The sequence below is a fragment of the Barbatula barbatula genome, assembly GCF_947034865.1.
Source record: "Barbatula barbatula genome assembly, chromosome: 11".
Taxonomy (NCBI): domain Eukaryota; kingdom Metazoa; phylum Chordata; class Actinopteri; order Cypriniformes; family Nemacheilidae; genus Barbatula; species Barbatula barbatula.
The window spans coordinates 22,708,668-22,728,210 of NC_136774.1; the positions used below are offsets into that span (position 1 = coordinate 22,708,668).

Below are 19,543 nucleotides of genomic sequence, written 5' to 3' on the forward strand. Positions count from 1 at the left end.
CCTGGCTAATAAATGCTTCCAGGATTTCTCGACACAACCTCCAAAGCCTCGGGAGTGTTGGCACAAAACCTAACATCACTACCAATAATGTTAATTAACAACATCATATATGATATTAAAACACAGAAATGACCTTTTTGGTGAATTACATACTTTTATTTAACTTAAGTTTTGAATGATTGTTCAAAAATGTCCAGCCGTTACAGGCGCGCAATGCATCTCGGGAAAGCCAACGCTGGGAAGGACACGTTCTATCGTTAAAAACCAGCGGAAATAAGGTCGCATTTTGTGGGCTGAATTTGAATCGGCTCGTTTTTTTGACGTGCCTCTGACAGGATTTTTTAAAGATCGACAAAAAGTCTTCACATCACTGTAGTGTCATATCAATACGTATAACGTTTAACTTAAAGCCGTTAACGTTATACTTTTGCTAATAGCTATGAACGCCAATTTGAATTTGGATCATACAGGTTATCCATTTAGCATATAGCATAATATGTAGCAGATTCATCTTTATATTTGAATAATTTGCTAATTTCAAATAAATTCAAGTGACTCTTATTAGCCTATTAGGTCCATTGAAATGATGAAAATACTCATTATTTAAGAAACACACTTAATTAATTTGTTACATTTATATAGCGCTTTACTAGGCACTCAAAGCGCTTCATATGGAAGCGGGGAATTCATCCACCGCCAATGTGCAGCATCCACCTGGATGTTGCGACGGCAGCCATATTGCGTCAGAACACCCACCACACACCAGCTTATTGGTGGAGAGGAGACGGAGTATATATGTCATACTAGTTTGTATGGGGATTGTCAGTATTAGGAGGTCATGATGTATAGAGGTGAATTTGGCCAGGATACCGGGGTTGCTTACACCCCTACTCTTTTGGATTTTTAATGACCACAGAGAGTAATAGTGGGAATTGTATCGGCTGTAATGGACATCGTAATTGTCTCTGTGGGACTCTATTGGTAATGTGTTGAGTTCTGGTGAGAAGTTATTTGGCAGATGGGAAACAATAGAAAACGATAATGTTCAACTGAAATAAGCCCCAAACGACAAAACAAAAAGGCATCTTGTAATTGTTTTAATGGTGAACAGCTGATGTTTCATTAGTTTCTGTTGATCTTTTCTGCTGGGAAACACACACCCGGACCAGCACATGAAGTCCTCTCGAAAACCACTTGGGGTTAAAAGCCTGTAAGGAAGTGTGACTAGATGACCAAAATATTCCAAGTGTATTTTGGGCTGATGTTCTCTTCTTAAACATTGAAACGGAAGGATGCCCTCCCTCGAGTTTGACAAACACCCATAAAGTAAAAGTTCATCTCAAAATCTATATTGTGTTATTTTGTACTCATCCACAAGACGTTCGACATGTTTTCAGACCTCCGGGCGTCATCGGAACACAACTATGCCATAGTTATACCTTATACCATAGTTAAGATTTCCAGGCCTCCTCATATACATCATGGTGATAGTTGGTGTCAAGGTCAAGAAAAGTATCGTTAAATTGGTCCATCCGCTCACGAGAGCACTTTGACTCATGTGCATTCGGTTGGGCAAAAAAGTGCAAGTCTTTCTCAATATAGAAATCATCACACATACTGCAAAAATCAGCTTATATACAGCGTGCGCCTGCATGTAAACACAGAGTTGCGCCTCCGTGTTGTCAGTCAAAACGCACGTGTCTGCCCCCACCGAATGCGCATGCGTCGAAGCTCTCGTGGACGCGCTCCATGTGATGAGACAGAGGAGAATATATAGATTCAAGTCGTTATTTGTGTTTGTTCTTCACACAGTAAGTATTGTCGTCGCTCCCAAAAAAATCATTTGAGTTACTACGAGCGGATGGACCAATTTAACGATGTCTTTAATACTTTTCTTGACCTTGACAACAACTATCACCATGATGTCTTTGATCTTCATTTGTGCTCCGAAGATGCCATGAGATCTTAACATGTTGAACGTCATGTGGGCGAGTAATAAAGAACACAATTTTGATTTTGAGATGAACTTTTCCCTTCATGAGGGCCAATTAGTAGCTACTGCTCAACCAAATCCCACCCGAATTACCTGTATGTCCATTAACCCCTTGTGTAGTTTACTATAAAATGTGGATTTTAGAGTAAGTTCGTAAAAATGTTTGTATTTTTCAGCTTTTTAGTCTTTCCTTTTTTAATGGTGTGTTCTTGCTTGAAGGTGTCGTATGAAGGTATGTAGAGAGACTCGAGATGGGGCAAAAGGTGATTAAAAACTCCCACACATGTGAGAACAGCTGAAATTGGTACAAGAAGAGCACATACAGTATGTGAGGTTTCTATCAGATCACGTCTTCCCCCGCATCACCAAAGACAGGTTTATAAAATCTCCTACGCTGTCCTGCGGCGAGGGCTGTTGGACATCATTACATGACCGTCTTGTGTCTGATCTACTAACCGATTCTATGTTTTTAGCAGTGGGTGTGCGGCAGCGTCAGAATAAACGTTTTAATAATGCCCGAGATTTTCCCCCAGGAAATGTTTTTCAGGGTAATTTTTTTTTGACCCCTGTTGTTTATTCATGTCAACTGATTAAATTAGTTCAGCACACATGCATTCGTTTTCTCACCCGCTTCTGACCTTGGTGTATTTTACACTTTAAAGTCTTAAGTCATTTGGAAGACGCTAAAGCATCAATCTCAGATTCCATCACACATTAACGTGTAGCGTGCATGAACAACCTGCACCACATCACTTGACAAGGCCGTGATCATCAACATGGAGGTAATTTGGCTCTGCTGCGTCGAGTCAGAGCTGGAATTTAGGGTTAGAAACATGTTGCCATGATTCTATGGGCCGACGGCTTTCTCATGTGCTCTATGTTTGGAGCGACTCTCACGGAGGCCTTTAATAAAGTGTATCTCAATCCCGTGAGAACGCGTGTCAATCCAATGACAAATTCAAGACAGACCCGTATGATATGGGAAAACTCTAGCTTTTTTCTTCAGACATGAAGTGGATGCTTTCTCTCCCCCAGAGACCTTGAGACGTTAACCTCTGTTTGAGAAAATAATTTCATTAAATGTGATTATATTAACATTTAAAGAAACACGCACCCACTTCATTCCAAAGAAAAATGTCCTCGTCCATAGCGATCTGGATAAAGTCTGTGAAAACCAAACCCTATATGATGAACATTTTGCCTGTCCCCAAATAAACCTGCATTTAAATTTAATGCCGAGTTACCAAGAAATTTATTGCTTTTGTATTATTAGAAGCGTCCCCTGAGTCTGACCTTCTGCGCCTCTCTGATGTATTAGCTTGTGCTCAACCGCATTTACATTGGTTAGTAAAATTTTGTCCGGTTGCCAAAGAGACAACGAGACAGACTGCGATTCACATTCACATGTGTGCGAAGCGTCTACCCGAGTATAAGTGGTCAAATCTGACGTCAAAGCACCGCTTACCAACCGAAGAGCCGCTCTGAAGTATTCTCATGGCAATTTCAGATGCTCTCTGTGTCTCTGTCATCTGAACGCTGCGAGCGATGCTGATGGGATAGAGAGGATGTAGGAGAGGGTGTTCAGACTAGTCGTAACTGGAGGGCACTTGCGCTAAAAATAACCTTTCCCAAATGTCTTCTGTATACAGACTCTATAAATCAATAATGGTCAATGTCGAGACGTCACAACTAACCACTTTTGTGAAGGGTGTTTTAAACCATAGTGACAATGACGGATGAGATGTGTTTTATATCTTTTTTGTGTATTTTATTCTTCTGTTATTGAATGTAGAGCAAATGGAAACTTTTGGTCAATTCTCATCTGCAATCGAAGGCCAATATTCTTGAAGATTTCAATGTGATTTCCCCAAATTCTGATGATTTTATCTCTTCAATAAGCATTGATTTTACACCTCCATATTCTTCATGAGGTTCAACAATCGTCTCATTGGTTTCAATTTTTATTTCTACGATTTTCACGGATGCTTACGCGAAAGACAACTGAGAACTCTGTCAAATCTCCTGAGCAATAACATCTTCCTCTGTCATCAGTATTATTTCAGTTTTGTTTACTTGAATGTAAATGATAACTCAAATTGTGCGGCTTTTCTCAAAGAGGGATGTGCATTCCTATTCTTAACATTACAGCTTTTAACCTGGTGGAATATAAAACAAATCACAATTGGGATGTGCCTTAAACTAGGGCCAGTAAGTATATACTACATCGGTTTTTCAACTAAAGTAAAGGAGCTCAGATCTTTGGGGCCCACGGGATATACGCTAAGAGTCACATCCGTAACACTGACATAAAACCAGTATACACATACTTCTGATTTATTTTCTCATATTCGATAACGCATGATGAAACGTTTCTCTGAAATAAGGAATAGCCGGTCTCTTGGGGAATAAGATCTGTGTCTGTGTCAACAAAGTAACCGTGACGGGTTCTCACAGTGGAAACAAACCAGCATGATTTATTGGATAAAAATCAGATTGGAATCACAAACATATATTTACAGTATATGACAAACAATAAACACAATAACAGAAGTGACGTTTGTTATAAGGCATTAAGGCAAAATAATAAAAGACACTTCTGTCAATCAAAAGAATTGCTGGTATTTATACTCATTTATACCATAGTTAAATCATGGCAAGCAGAAATGTACCATGGCTCTGCTACAGTAACCATAATGTAATGAAATTTGTATTAAAACTGGTTATACAAATGATAATCAATCTGCCAAAAACATGGTTAATACACTTTTACTATAGTAAAACCCTGTTTAATTTCTCCTCACTGTGGTTTTTCCTAAAGTAAACAAGGTTGTATTTGTGGTAAAACTGTGGTTATACAAATGGTTATCAATCTGCCGAAAAACATGGTTAATGCACCTTCACCATGGTCAATTATTTTACTCAATTTTAATACGGTAAAAACCATGGTAAATTTACGTAAGGGAAAACAAGTGTGGTTGTGAATGACTTCTTTGGTGCTTTATTTATCATGGAGTTGTCATTTTTTGGAGCTTGACAGCCACCGTCATTTCGAAGTATGGATAAAAAAAGAAAAGCATACAGAACATATGAAAGAATAAATAACGTCTGGGTTTATTTTCAGAGTGACCTACAGTTTTGCTTTAATGGCCATCAACACAATAGCAGGGTCGCAGCAGACACTTAGATTGTCAGCTTGTGTTCTCCAATCCGAGACACCATCAAGTGGCAAACGGCATCGCACGCAGCGCCGGTCTCTTTACAGCAATTCCCCGGCGACTTTATTCACACTGCATCCCCGTCTTCACACAGCGAGAGCTGATGGATTTTGATGACGGGAAGAGAGTTCTGCGTGGGCGCCTCCGGCTGAGGGGAATCTGTTCTCACGGCACAGCAAGTCCTCAGCAGGTTCTTACCGCACATTCCCGCCACTTTAGCTCCCACGCTCACCCCGGCACCGACCCCCGTGGTCCCCGCTGACGAGGTCCGGGAAGGGGCTTGCCACTCCCGGGAGGAAGGGCTGCGGGACAGAGCGATGGAGGAGGAGGGGCTCAGACGGGAAGTGTTGCCAGTGAGGCCGAGGAGCTGCGACTGGGCTTGCCTTGGACTGTGACCCTGGTAGAGAGGGTGGGTCGGCGTGGATCTCTTACGGAGACAGTGAGCGCCCAACACGCTGAGGAAGGCTTTCTTGAACTCCTGACTGGAGCACGGGTAGATGATGGGGTTGATACAGCTGTTGAAATAGCCGAGCCAAAAGGTTATCTTAAACACCGTTTCCGAAGGCTTGTGTGTCGGGAAGATGGAACCTAGATGAAGATGCACAGAAAACGCTCACATTACTTTATAAATCTAAAAAGCAATCAACTTTAGTGCATTTTATGCTGTGAAGAATGAAACTAATGACTAGTGATAGACCAATAGATATCACCCAAGCCATGCTTTATAAAGATTTGAATAGGATTGTATTTAATGCACGTAAACTGTCAGGTTCAACTCCATACGAGTCATCTGAGAATACGATCAGATAAAAAGGTGCTTTTGATTGAATTTCACTCACTAGACCGTGCGTCTCAGGTTCTCTCTATGACAAAGATCGAATACTCATCTCTCAAAAAGAAGCGGAAAGATTAATGACACTTGAAATGAATCAAGGTCAGAAAATGAGAAATGTTACGGCCAGATACGTCTGGAAAAGAAAGAAACGTACTGTATGCCCGGCGACACCGCGGCCGCTGCGTGACGGGACAGATAACCACGTCATGCGTCTCAATACCGGCCAAGTCTTTTTATAGCATCCGCTTGGATCTGTACGCTGGAACGTTCCTCTGTTAATCAAGGTTAATAGTTCTATTCAAATCGCTGACATAAATTCACTTCAATATGATCAGCGAAGAGCTCTTTGGAGTAAAGGAATCGTTCTGTGGAGGGCACCGGGTTAGAAAACGGAAGAGTCACATATTGGTCAAACATACAATGAGTTTATTTAATAGCACATTGGCAATGGCATTAAAATAATTAAAAGTGTTTCATTGAGATGGAGGATCTGGCCGTCTCATAACACACTTTAAAAAGGGAGTCTAGAGGGGCTTTTGGACACGCAGGATAAAAGATCAAGAGATCATAGAGAGAGAGAGAGAGAGAAATGAAAGAGTTGTGCCTTCAAGCACCACAATTTAATCCTTGATTTCCACAGACTGGACCGGAGCAAGAGATTAAACTGAGGTTTTCACCAATTCGGTTACAGCCAGACGAATCTCAGAAACCCCATAATTCTTAATAAAGAAAAACAACCATCATGTGTAAATAATGAAGAATATAATATCCTACATTTTAGACTTTACAGCATGTCATGAAGATTGCTTGTAGAGACATAGCTGTAGGTGAGCACAACCTAATATAGAGAATATTTTATTATGTTAACATATTTTTATTGTGTTTGTAAGCTGTATCAAAACCAACGGCAGTTTAATTGATATTAACTGATCCATTAATTGGATTTTTGACAAAATCTATTATTTGAACCAAACTCTTCACATAGATATGTACATACATACAGCCGCGGAAAACAGAAAGAGATCTTTCCAGTTGTTCATTTCAAATCAGCATTTCTGAACTTTTCCTAAATACTGACTGTTGTGTTGCTTGAAAGTGAAACTGAACTTCTTTTCTTTGCAGTATTTGAGGTCTGAACGAATACAGAGCCTCTTTCTGCTATTGTCACCGGTTTCCCCAGTTTTCATTTCCTGCAAATAAATGCTAATAGAAACAATATTTTTTAAATTGAAATTTGGGAGAAATATTGTTAGTAGCTCACAGAAGGAAACAAAAATGATAATTTGACCAAATCACATACCTTTACATTGTACAGAAAAAAATCAATCTCTGAATGGTCTCTTAATTTTTTCTGCGGCTGTATATACACATGTGTGTGTGTGCGTACGTACATGAGAGAGAGAGAGATAGACATAGTGGCCAGAAGAGATAGAAGTGCACATTTGAAAACCTTTCCCTTGTAATGCCCCTTAGGTTTGAATAAACCATCAAAATATGAGGTTTTAAGGAATTTGACAAAATTATTTGGCAAAATAAAAGGAAAGTGTACCAGGAAAAGGGTTTTATTCTCATATATAAAAACTACATAGAAGAGCAAAAAGCTGACATCTCTCAATATGCTTTGCTCACGAGTTTGCGAACTTTCACATGTACTTCTCCCAGCTGAGCATCCGTTTACACTCCAACCACACATCACAACGAACATTTTAAATATTTCTTTATAAAATGACGGTATATTTTTGTCCATCTATCTATGTGTGTGTAAATATACCTGTACTGAGACCGAGAGAAAGCGAGAGAGGGACGGTTCGATCAATATTCATTTGCGTATCAGTCTCTCTGGAAAAGTCCCCCAAGGACCGCCACTGTCACAACACACTGTGATGTGTATAGAGGAACATTAAATTACTGATGTTCCGACATCTATTCTGAATTCGGTGCCAAAATATAAATAGTGGATCCGAGTTAATGATGCATTAAATTGAAACCAAAATGAGAAACAAAAAACAATTTCCCATTATGATAATGACAAAAGTGACGACTTGAGTCTTTCTACCCTGCTCATTTTCCAGGGATGCTACAGAAAACGGCGCTCATCAAAAGCGTGTATTTTCTATTGTATCAGATTGGATTGAAGGCTGTGTCCAGTCTCATCGAGGTGTGTTTTAAAACCCATTTACAGGATGGAAATAAACAACGCCGCATACACCCGACCCTAAATCAAGCAACCGGGTCCTTGTTGACAGATCACATTGAATATGCACGACTGTAAAATCAACGATGTCCTTGACTGAGGGCTTTGCTGGAGTGCTTCTGTTGGTCATCATTAAAGGGTGAATGAGCGTATATGATGTCAGCACAAATTCCAGTACACAAGAACCTCTGACAGTCAGACAGGAAGTGAACGGGTCGTTCACAGCAAACCATGCCAATGACAAGAAATGATAGACAGACAGATCGATAGATGACAAGAATGGGATAGATAAATACATGCCAGACAAAATGATTGCTGCCTTAACATTTTGCTATACTAAAAGTTAACTTACTATTAAAAAACGATTTATTTAGTTTATACGTTGTTGTTTTTCCGCGGCGCAGCTACGGTAGTAAAACCGTCAAGGGATCAGTGAAAGATTTACACGAGAGAATGTCGGTCTGAGAGGAAAATATTTCATATTAATCCATGTTTGTCAGATAAATCCCCTCAATATTTCACCCCACAGTGTTTATATAAAGCCCTGCGTGTTCCTGCGGTCGATCAGTTTCTAGGTTTCAAAAAGTCATCACATTGCTTTACTAGCAAAACAATTACTTTGTTGCTTTTAATTATTATAGATTGAACACAGACTTCATTATGAATTCAAGATATTGAACGTCTCGGCACCGCAGTAAGATTGAAATCACATTGACCAGTGTTCCGGTCAACTTTCTGTGGCTTGTGTGTTGGTTTCAGACCGAGGCATACTGATAAGGTCGATGATTCCCTGGAGATTTATTAAACCGTCTCTGACGTGCCATTTCATTCTAGTTAATAAGCAAGGGTTTCTTAAAAAATGTTCGCACACGGAAGTCCACCAGTTGCGGCCGAAAATGATGTCCAGCTTTGTAAAATTGTTTTTTTCGTTGTTTATTACAACATATTATTGTAAGATGTTTTGAAAATGTTGTATGTAGAGAGGCTTGGCAAAACATGACACACGACAGATCCAGGAAAATTACTAATGTTGTCAAAAACAGCGACAAACTAAATATGAATAACTGTACTTAACTTTGCTTTATTTCCATTGAGCTTTACCTCTATGTGTATTTTGTGTATATCTACATATAATATTTAAGTAGTATTGATTTTATCAAACCTCTTAAGTTTTCTTTTTTAGTTCATTTTGTGTCGTACACCTCATATTTTGGTGTAATTTAACTTGAGGAGGCATTCAAAGCAAATACTGTATAAATCTGCCCTCCGGACATGATAAAAAAAGATGCTTCGAGAAGAACCTTTTGGTTCCCTAAAGAACCTTTAACATCTGAAGAACCGTTCTGTTTCACAAAAGGGTCTTCAGATGATAAAAAAGCAAGAAAGAGATGGTTCTTTGACTGAATGTGGAACCAAAAATGGTCCTTCTATTCTATAACATCTACATTTCATATCTGGGGTATACCAAAGAAGTTTGCTTTGAGCTTTGAGAAATTACAAACTGTTCTGACTCTTTGTGAAACTCATCTCTGGAGCCAAACATACTGTTGTCTTAAAACTCTCTAAACGACGGTTTAAACAAACATCTTTCCAGCCATTGGTACACCAAACCTGCTGGAAGATAGCAGGTCTCCAAGCAGGCAAAACTACTTGAGTTGTGAGATCAAGGATATAGATTTCTTTCTTTAGTGAAACACAAGAGAAGATATTTTGAGAAATGTCTCAGTGGTTTTGTGTCCATACAATGGAAGTCAATGGGGTTCAGTGTTGATTGGTTATCAACGTTCTTCAAAATGTCTTCTTTTCTGTTCCGCAGAAGAATTCATAGGTTTAAAATGGTATTTGGGGGTACACGATGAAAAAAACAAATTTTTAGGGTGAGTTATCGCAAACCACTGCAACAAACACATTTGAGAAATTTAAATATATTGTGAAGACATCAAATGATTAATGGCCACAAGCAAGAAAAATCTGTTGACATACACGCACTACATTTGCAGGATACAAATCCTGTTTGGATCTAAATATTTTACTGATCTTTTACATTAACCACATGGCAGCATACAAGTACATTATTTTTCAATCTCCCCTGTCATTTAAAAGCAATTCTCATGCAACACTTAGTCCAACTAAAATGTCTCTATTTTTGTCTACGACAAAAGAAAATGGAAAGATGAGAAGACAAAAATCATAAAAAAGAGACTTTTAAGGTTAGTAACGTGCATTCTGCAGCAGGGCAACAGACAGCCGGTGACTCATTTTACCTTTACAACAAAACCCCTTTTTGTCATATTGTGCTTTATAAGTTTTATATTTTTTTTTTATGTCAACTAGATTAAAAAGAACTCTTGAAAAACACACACAAGATATTTGATATCACTCACCGATAGGAAGAACCAGGAAAAATGGAAACCAGCACAGAATGAAGCATCCGACCACGATGCTCAGTGTCTTAGCCGCCTTTTTTTCGCGTGAGAACTTGAGCAGGCGCACAGCGAAGTGGGTCCTGTTTCTCAACGCCTCGTCCTCAGTTGCCATCTTGTTGCCACGGTGTATCCTCAAAGTCACAGCCTCAGAGGCGTGATCCGATTTCTCCGTTTTACGTCCACTAATCAGTCCACACGTCTCCCTCCTGGCCACCACGTAGACACGGCAGTACATGGTCAAGATGACCACCAGAGGGAGGTAGAAAGACCCCAAGGCTGAGAAGATGGCATATCCCGGTTCCTCTGTTATCTTGCATTTGGTCTCGTCCTCCGGTGCCGGTTCCTTCCAGCCGAACAGAGGCCCGATAGAAATGGTGACGGATAGAGCCCACAACGCAACCAGTGCTAGCCACGCCCGTCGCTCCGTCATGATGGAAGGGTACTGCAGCGGATAGCTAACGCCAATACATCTGTCCACCGAAATCACACATAAGCTCATGATAGATGCCGTGCAGCACAGAACATCCATAGCCGCCCAAATGTCACAAAAGGGTCGACCAAAGACCCAACGTCCTAACATCTCCAAGACGGCAGAGAAGGGAAGCACCGTGGAACTTAGTAGAAGGTCCGCTACGGCCAAATTCACGATGAAGTAATGGGTAACTGTGCGTAGGTTACGATGGCAAACCACTGACAGGATAACAAGGATGTTGCCCAGAACTCCAAAAATGATAAAGACGGCAATCAGCATGCCCAACACGACAACCTTCATAACGTTCAGCTCCGGGACGAGAACCTGGCTGCAGTTTGTGCAATTTTTAGCCAAGGATTCTGGGATCATGTTGTTTTGGAGGGGAGGCATTTAAAGACTGTTAGATGATTTGTGACATCCAGCGATGCCCTCAGTTCAGTTAGTACCTCAATACTGGATTCTCCGCAGTGGTCTGAGAATCTGGTTTTGCGCTGGACGCAACACAAGAACATTGCAGTATTTCCATTGAAGTGTCCGTTTTAGAGAGCATAATGAAATTTGGCCTATTCTAGATGGACTTTTAATGATAGACTTTTATGGAAAATAGCGAAAATAAACAGCATGAAGTCAACATTTTGTCCTGCAGAAAAAGTCTCGTTCTTCTGTCATGAAGAATCATAAATTAAAAAAGATTGTTTAGACAAGCTCGTAACCATGTGCAGTTGATTAAATGGAACAGAAACGGATCCGATTGAAGAAAACAAAATTGCGTGTTTTATTTTGGTACAAGCGGAGGCAAATCGCAATTCTGCTTAATGGAGGATCTCCACATCGATGGATGTGAAGATGTTAACCGCTCTAAATCTGCTAATCTCTCCACAGGTTTTCAGCAGATTATTTAAACAGTTTCTCCTTTAGAAAACCTGTGATGGTTGGAAACTGTCCACGTGATGTAGATATTCTTTAGTAGTTGAGTCTCTGCTGCGCATCTCAGCGCTGATTCACATTAAAAGTCACGGCACAGCACCGCATGATGTCATCGATGTGGAGGTTGAAAGAATAAGGACAAAGATAAAAGCTCTTTGGCATCCAGCGAGCGGATTATTCTGGCTGAAGAGCGACTTGTGCCACTTTCATTTGAAGACTCCCGGCTCCTGAAAAACACAGAGAAAGTGAAATGAAACCGGGACAATCATCCAACAATTTCTCAGTTTTCCACTATTTATTCATGCATGCAAATGAAGCGTGAAATGAATCCTCTTCTGATCGGCGGATGAGCGCATGACATGACATTAGGAGCTGGTGGATATTGTTTTACACGTTGGTTCATCTCACAGCCAGTGCTTCTCATGCGATCTATTTATGCATTCCCCTGGGCCGGAATTATTCATTTATCACGTCAAACACAAGATCAATGCAGACGAAATAAAATAAACGCTCGATCGGTTCTTATGCATCTCTAATGGAGTGCTCACTACCTAGTGCGCACAAATCACACTACATGTCGATCAGGAAGGTTGGCCGCATGCGTTAAAGAAATCAAGGAAGTATGCTAAGGATGTAGTCAAGACACATTTTAAGGGGATAAGCAAGGAATACAAAATTGTATTCAGAGATGCTCTAGCATTCATAACTCCCTCTGGTTATATCACTATCATGATGTCATTTAAATACGAATGGCCAGATTTACAATTTCTTGCCTATTACCTAACATTACCCTTTTCAATCATAACAGATTGGCAATAGTTTAGTCAGAGAAAGAGAGAGAATGTTCAACAAATATGGTGCACCAGCGGTGCCGTCTCTGACCCTTCAAAAACAATCAATTGCCTTATTCTGTACAAAAACACAGGAACGTTCGCAATGATTCATCCCAGCACAGGACACCAATAAATGTGCACATCATACAAATCCAGTTAAGCGTGAATCAGGCGGGCATTTTTAGAAACAATAACTATTAGACAACGAAAGATACTGTAAAGTGTGTCATCTTTATAAGTAAATAGTTAACCAACAAATCAAGCACAAAACGTCAAGTAATATCATCGCTTTCTTTCAAAGATCTTTAAAATCTGCCATACAAAAAAAAAAAGTTCATTTTGGAAATAAGTCAGATCATCTTTCAGCTGTGTGAAGTTCACAATTTCGCCTTGCAGCTAATCGACTGGGACGGATAGTAGGCGCGTTCGGTGTGCTGTCCTGGGACGAGGGCTCAGAGCTCGGAGCACCTGCCCCTTGCCGGGGAGAGGGCCTCGGATCATCCCGGTGCTGAGGTGCTGTTCGGGATGTTCCGAAACGTCCGAGAGAACGGTGGTGAGGTGGCTTGACTACCTATAGGCTGTCAGGATGATTGTTTATCGAAAGGCATCCGAGTTAACTATCTGCACGTGCTCCTCCCAAACCTTGCTCGTAAAACATCATTTGTCTGCAGCTTCTCTATCAAACTCTGTCATCAACAAATTCACATTTTACTCTGATCTTTCACTGAACTGTCATTTATTTAACTAACAAAATTAAAAGCAGTACTAATCATAAAGAGCTGTTTATTTTATGTTTTAAACAAACAATACAAACCCTGTAGACTTGATGGAAACATCTTCATCATCATAGAGATTTGAACCCATACGCAACAACCCAAAAGACTCTAGCACCGTGTCAGACGTGTTTTCCAGACAATAGAAAACAACATGGCACAAGCGTTTTAACAAGGTTGGTTCCTGTTAAGCTCTGCCCGCTTTAGAATGAAGCAACAACACATCTTTCCTTCACATTGGTGAAAAATGCACACACTGGGCAAAACTACAAAGCTGCCTCGAAATCAAAGAATATTTTTTTCATTGTTTTCTAAGCTCTCTAATTCCCCCTTCAGTCAAGCCTATTGCACGCTGTAAATTCAGCAAACATCATCAAACATCCCATGCTTTCAGGCAAATCTGCCGGTTGCCAAACAAACACCATTTATTTTGTTGACAAAGACATATTGTTGAGTTTATTTTTGAGATTGCTGACTACCTGACCTTCATCAAATTGAAATCTTTTCTTCTGTTCTGTTTTTTTTGCGCCTAAACAAATGTTCTGCCAAACGACACAATGCCTGACGGAATGAGACGGATGGGAAGGACTTTTGTGCTGTCTGCTATATTTACAATGCCATCGAAATCATTTCCAAGCGTGCAAACAAAAGACAACGACACCGGAAAGCTGTGTGCACCCTTCATTTATTTCAGGAAAACAAGAAGATCTTTGGCTTGACTACGGCATTATTTCTCCCGATCGACACTAATCATAGCTAATGAGATCGACCACCGTTCGTTTCTCCGTCTATCAATTAACATTGAAGGCAGAAATGCATGCAAGATTAACACTCCTACTCGAACGCTCTGGCGTTTCCGACATCCGTGGAAATATTGATTTGATTTCAGGCTTAATGAGGCGCAGAGGTGACTCCTGCACCGGCTGGACAGACCAGAGGTGTTAGGACACAAAATGACTCCATACTCAACTGGGAATAGCGATTCAGAGAGAAGGAGCTTTTAGGATACCGGTGACGCACAAGAAGACACACACACAAAAAACGAACACAATTTTCCACTATATATATGTTTCATTTAAGTATCAACATAGATGTTTCTCCTAAAATTGCTCAGAGAGAGTAATCGTCGAAACACATGGAGAGCACGGAGGTGTCAATGAATGTCAATTATAGATAAAAATAATCTGGATTAGAGAAAATAAGATTAGAAATGTTTGAGTTCATACTGAGAGCTTCACTAATATTGACTTTTGATTGCAGACGAGACAAATCTGAGCTCAGTTTGACACATTCTTGACATCTCTTCTCAAACTCTTACGACAGAGATTTCTGACTCTTTTTCTAGTAGAAAATCTTAAAATACTTAAGCAAGCATTTCCATTTGCTCTCCGTTTAATCTCACTGATGTGTAGGAGAAATAGTTGAAATCTCATATGTGATAGTTTGTGGCATCCTAAATGTGAAATCCATACAGAAGTCCTAATGAAAATGTTGAAAACATTGCAAGGTAATCCTAAAAAAGTGAGCAAATATATTATTTAATATTGGTTTTCTCCACTCACAAAGTTCTGGTTGGATCCACAAAAACGTTGCCTGAAAGAGATACCGAGAAGGTTATTAAAAAAAACCCTCTATATTAGATGAGTCACGCACAATAAACCATAGAGACTTACTAAAAATAAACAGGGTATTTTTCATTTTAGCGCAAATTACCAGTCACGATTTGCCTCTCCGTGTCGACATTCATTTCCTCTCAGTCTGCTCTATGAACTCATTCTTTCCTTTTGAAAGCACAGGCGAGAGAAACAGAATCCTGTCTACGGTTCACCGATCGTGCTGTGTTAATAATAGTCCAAGGACAGAGATCGCGGAATTCAGCGGTCTCTGATCTCCCCATCACGACATCAACCGGTGTCTGACCTTTGGGCCTCTCTGGCGCGCGAGTGGAACTCCATGCTGACACGCCAGCTGCTCTGAACCTCAGCTGGCTGAACCCACCGCGGCACATCAGCCCTCCCGCCTGCACAACACCATCCACCCGCACGCCGCTAGCGACGATCTTCAACAGATTGGTTAAGTTTGGTTATACATAATAAAGAGATCCGATCGGTCTCCAAACGCACAAGACTCTTCAAATTGGCCACCGGTGAGAGAGCGTTCGCTGTGTCAGTCCTCCAGCAAATTGTAAATAAAAGTGACGGCCGGATTCTCTTCACCAACATTAGTGAGAGACCTTGAGGTTTGCCAGACTGGCATCCATATGGCTGCTCGCATAAAAATGACAGAATGTGGGATATCTCAACAATTCAGCGAGAGGGAGAAAGCAAAGTCTGGTGAGAGAACTCGCTCATGAATAAGACCCTTAAAGGCACAGTTCACCTAAAAGAATGGTAATGATGTCATCGTTTACTGAAATCCACTTCCTTTCAACGAATGTTGCATGGACACAAAATGCAAGTGAATGGGGTGCCATCGCCGTTCGGTTACCAACATTCTTCAAAATAACTTCTTTTGTGTTCTGCGGAAGAAAGTCATGTCCGTAAATGATGACAGAATTACCATTTTTTAGGTGAACCGTCCCTTTAATTCACTCATAAAGGAAAATTCAGCGATCATTTGCTCACTCTCTTGTCATCCTAAACCTGAATTCTGTTTTGTGAGCAAAGAAAGACATTGTAACCTCTTTTCTATATGCTTGTGAAAATAAACCATGGTTTGATTATAGTACGTGTGGTAACCAATTTTGTGTGCAGTCTGGTTTCCATTTGTAAAACGATGGTTCACTTTTGTTCGGACCGTCTGTTCAAAAACTTCTGAAAGAACCATAAAAGAAGAAGTCTACATGTGCTTTCATTAAAACAATGATTTTATTATTTCTGTGTTCTCTTATAGATGTGGTCACCAAATGCTTTGCTGTATTGACCTCTCTTCAAGTTCTTCATATTGAAAAAAGACACGCGGGGTTGAGTAAATCAGTCTTCTTTAAAGTCTCTACTGTTCATTAACAAACTGTCAAAATGGCAAAGAACACCTGCGGGGAGTTAGAAAGTCACTCATTACAGAGACACTCCATCAGTTGGGTTTCGGCTTGGCGGCCCCTTCGTAGCCCGGGGGCCACACTCCGTCTGACGGAGATTAAATCACAATTATTGGTCTTCTTTGCCTAGTATTTATCACAGCCCTGCAGCGGCACGCAATAACCGGAGCTCCGTCTGTAATCGCCAGAGCCGGCTGTAAAATTAATGGAAACGCTTGACTTCTTTTACATAAAGAGAGGTAAATATTTAGACCTAAGCAGTGAAAGGTAATGACTGTTGATGCACACGGGCTTCTGAAGGGCAGAAATGAATTCCGACACTGGGACTCAGAGACACTGAATCTAGCGTGTTTATGCATCATCAAAGCTGAGGGACCACGGCACACGGATGAGAGGTCATGCGGACAGCGCAGCATCTCTCCTGATTAAGAGCTCGGGTCTCCGGCTTTCCGGAAGATTCTCTCTTCAGAGGAGCCGAGACCCTGAGTCACTGTGATGAGCACATATTATTCTGCTCTTTCCGTCACGTCAATGAGGAGAAATATGAAAGATTACAGAATGACTGAAACAGAGAAAATGTCTTGAAGCCTTTCAATAAAAGAACCAATTATATAACTGAGGAAATTAAATTTGCTCAGACAAAATGCATCTATTTGATTAAAAAATATTTAAAAAAATTATGATTTAGAATCTAAGATATACACTTCTAAGAGTCTAAACGTGCAGCGTTGTTCCTCCCCCTGGTTAGGACAAACATTGACAATTTCAAGGTTCATTTAAACCAGGTTCATTGGGTACGTCTATGTTTTGCCTGATCATGGAAACAACCCAACATTTCTATAATAAATTGTGCCCAAAGATAAAATGCTTTTCAATCAAAGCTTGGACATGCATTAGCTACCAATTAAAATAATCGAATTAAAAAAATACAATTGCTTAGTTGAATCCTGCATTTACCAATCGCAAATTTGCCTGTTATTTAAGCAGTGACTGGTTCATATCTTGATATATTCATAAATGCAAAACAGCAAATTTTGTGTGTCTGTATGATTGTTTTCAGAAATAGCACACCACCAAGCAGAGCTCAGATTTGTTCCGATTCAACGGTTTGGAAACAGGGGTGATGTGGAAAGTCTGCCTTGCAATCAAACTATTTCAGGCAGATTCAATATAAAGCAAGAGTAACCTTTTCAGCCAGTCCGTCGCGCATAAATCATCCTGACAGCAGAGAGAGGACGCGGATACCTCCAACACACACAGCTCATCAATGCACTACATCAGCATGCGACAAACACATCCAACACATGAACTCATTCAATCCAAACACCACAAACCCGTTTATACACCAGATCTACAGTTTCTCATCGCATCAACTGAAGCAACACGTTAACTGTTTACGTAATGATGCCAATGCCACTGCAATTCCACGCCAATGCATCTTTTAGGGTACATATATATGAAATGCAACAATGTCGCATAACGATTGTACATGTTTAATGCATATCAGTTGAAGAGTTTGGTTCCAAAATGAGATAACTATAAATCAAATCTTTTTATTGTGCATTCCAATTCATATCAATCAAACTGCAGTTGGTTTCCATGATTTGAGCCATAATAACTCAAAAAATACAGCTAACACATAAACAACAACATGTTAACATAATAAATAACATGATTCAGCAGTTGTATCCGCACTCACCTCAGTTTCACGTTATTGCACGCAGGTACTCGGATCCTCGGCTGTTCGAGCGAGCGTTTCTTCGTCTCCTCCGATTGCTGTGGAAACGATAGCGCTCAAGTTCAGCGAGTTAAGTGCACTTGGGTGTTTCCACACACACACATATACACGATGCGATGCTCGGGACGTCAGTATGTCTCCGTGGACGGTGACTGACGTGAGTCATGGCTCCCCACGCCGCGACGCGCCGCCTCCTTTACGCACACAAACTTTGGCGCTGCGCTCTGCGCGCTGGGCATGTGAACGTGGCCATTGGTTGCGCATCGTTTCTCACGGTATATGAATCAACTGGTGACGTGTTCAATAGCTCCAGACGTCCCGTGCTGTGTGTAAAAACGGGTGGGAAACGAGTCTAACAATTGGGTGAGATGGCTGGCGTTTCTATGGGGAGCGGTTGGGAGGATGTTTGGTTTATAGTGGTTACACTTTCTAACAGCGAATGTTCTTTAGGGATAACTTTAGAATTCTCTCTAGCCCCAAACAAGTATTTTACTAAGTTTTATTTAATTAATATGATAATCCTCTCTCCATTATCTTAAATGTGGGATTCTCAGTGATAACCACTTTGCGTGTGTGCGTGTCCGTCTGTGTGCGCAATTGTGTGTGTGGCGTGTTTTGTTTGTCTTGTGTGTCTTGTGTGTTTTCACCTTTTTTGTTCTTACTTGAATTACTTTATATGTTTTGGTTATAGTCAATATGTTTCATGCACAGCTGCTGTGTAACACTGAAAATGGTCAAAAGCGCAATATAAATACATTTGACTTGACTTGTTCGATTCTTAGTTGAAAATATACATTGACATTTTGCTGATATCGTTTTAACAAATGCAGACAAAACGTTTTTAGACAGTACAATCTAACAAGATTATCTGATGATAGACTTTTAAGGGAAATTGAAAAACGTTAACAAAATTTACCTTGACACTGTTGGAAAATGACTTTGAAAAATGACTTTGAAAGCTCTAGCATTGTGTTTCCAAATGCCACTTCTATTATTTTGAAATCAAATACCGTGACATTTAGACATGATAATATTATATAATTTCCAAATGTATATAAAACAAATATAACGCGTGGGGACAGCTATGAACTGTGTTCATA

General features: G+C 40.3%; 1 protein-coding gene across 1 annotated transcript; it reads right to left on the minus strand.

Annotated features, from left to right (window-relative positions):
- Positions 1 to 5,275: 5,275 nt before the first annotated feature.
- Positions 5,276 to 11,525, minus strand: adra1aa (adrenoceptor alpha 1Aa; the record flags this gene model as incomplete). Its single annotated transcript, XM_079468509.1, has 2 exons — positions 5,276 to 5,796; positions 10,622 to 11,525. 2 exons carry the CDS (start codon positions 11,523 to 11,525, stop codon positions 5,276 to 5,278), a joined length of 1,425 nt encoding a protein of 474 aa, XP_079324635.1.
- Between the last annotated feature and the right edge of the window lie 8,018 nt (positions 11,526 to 19,543).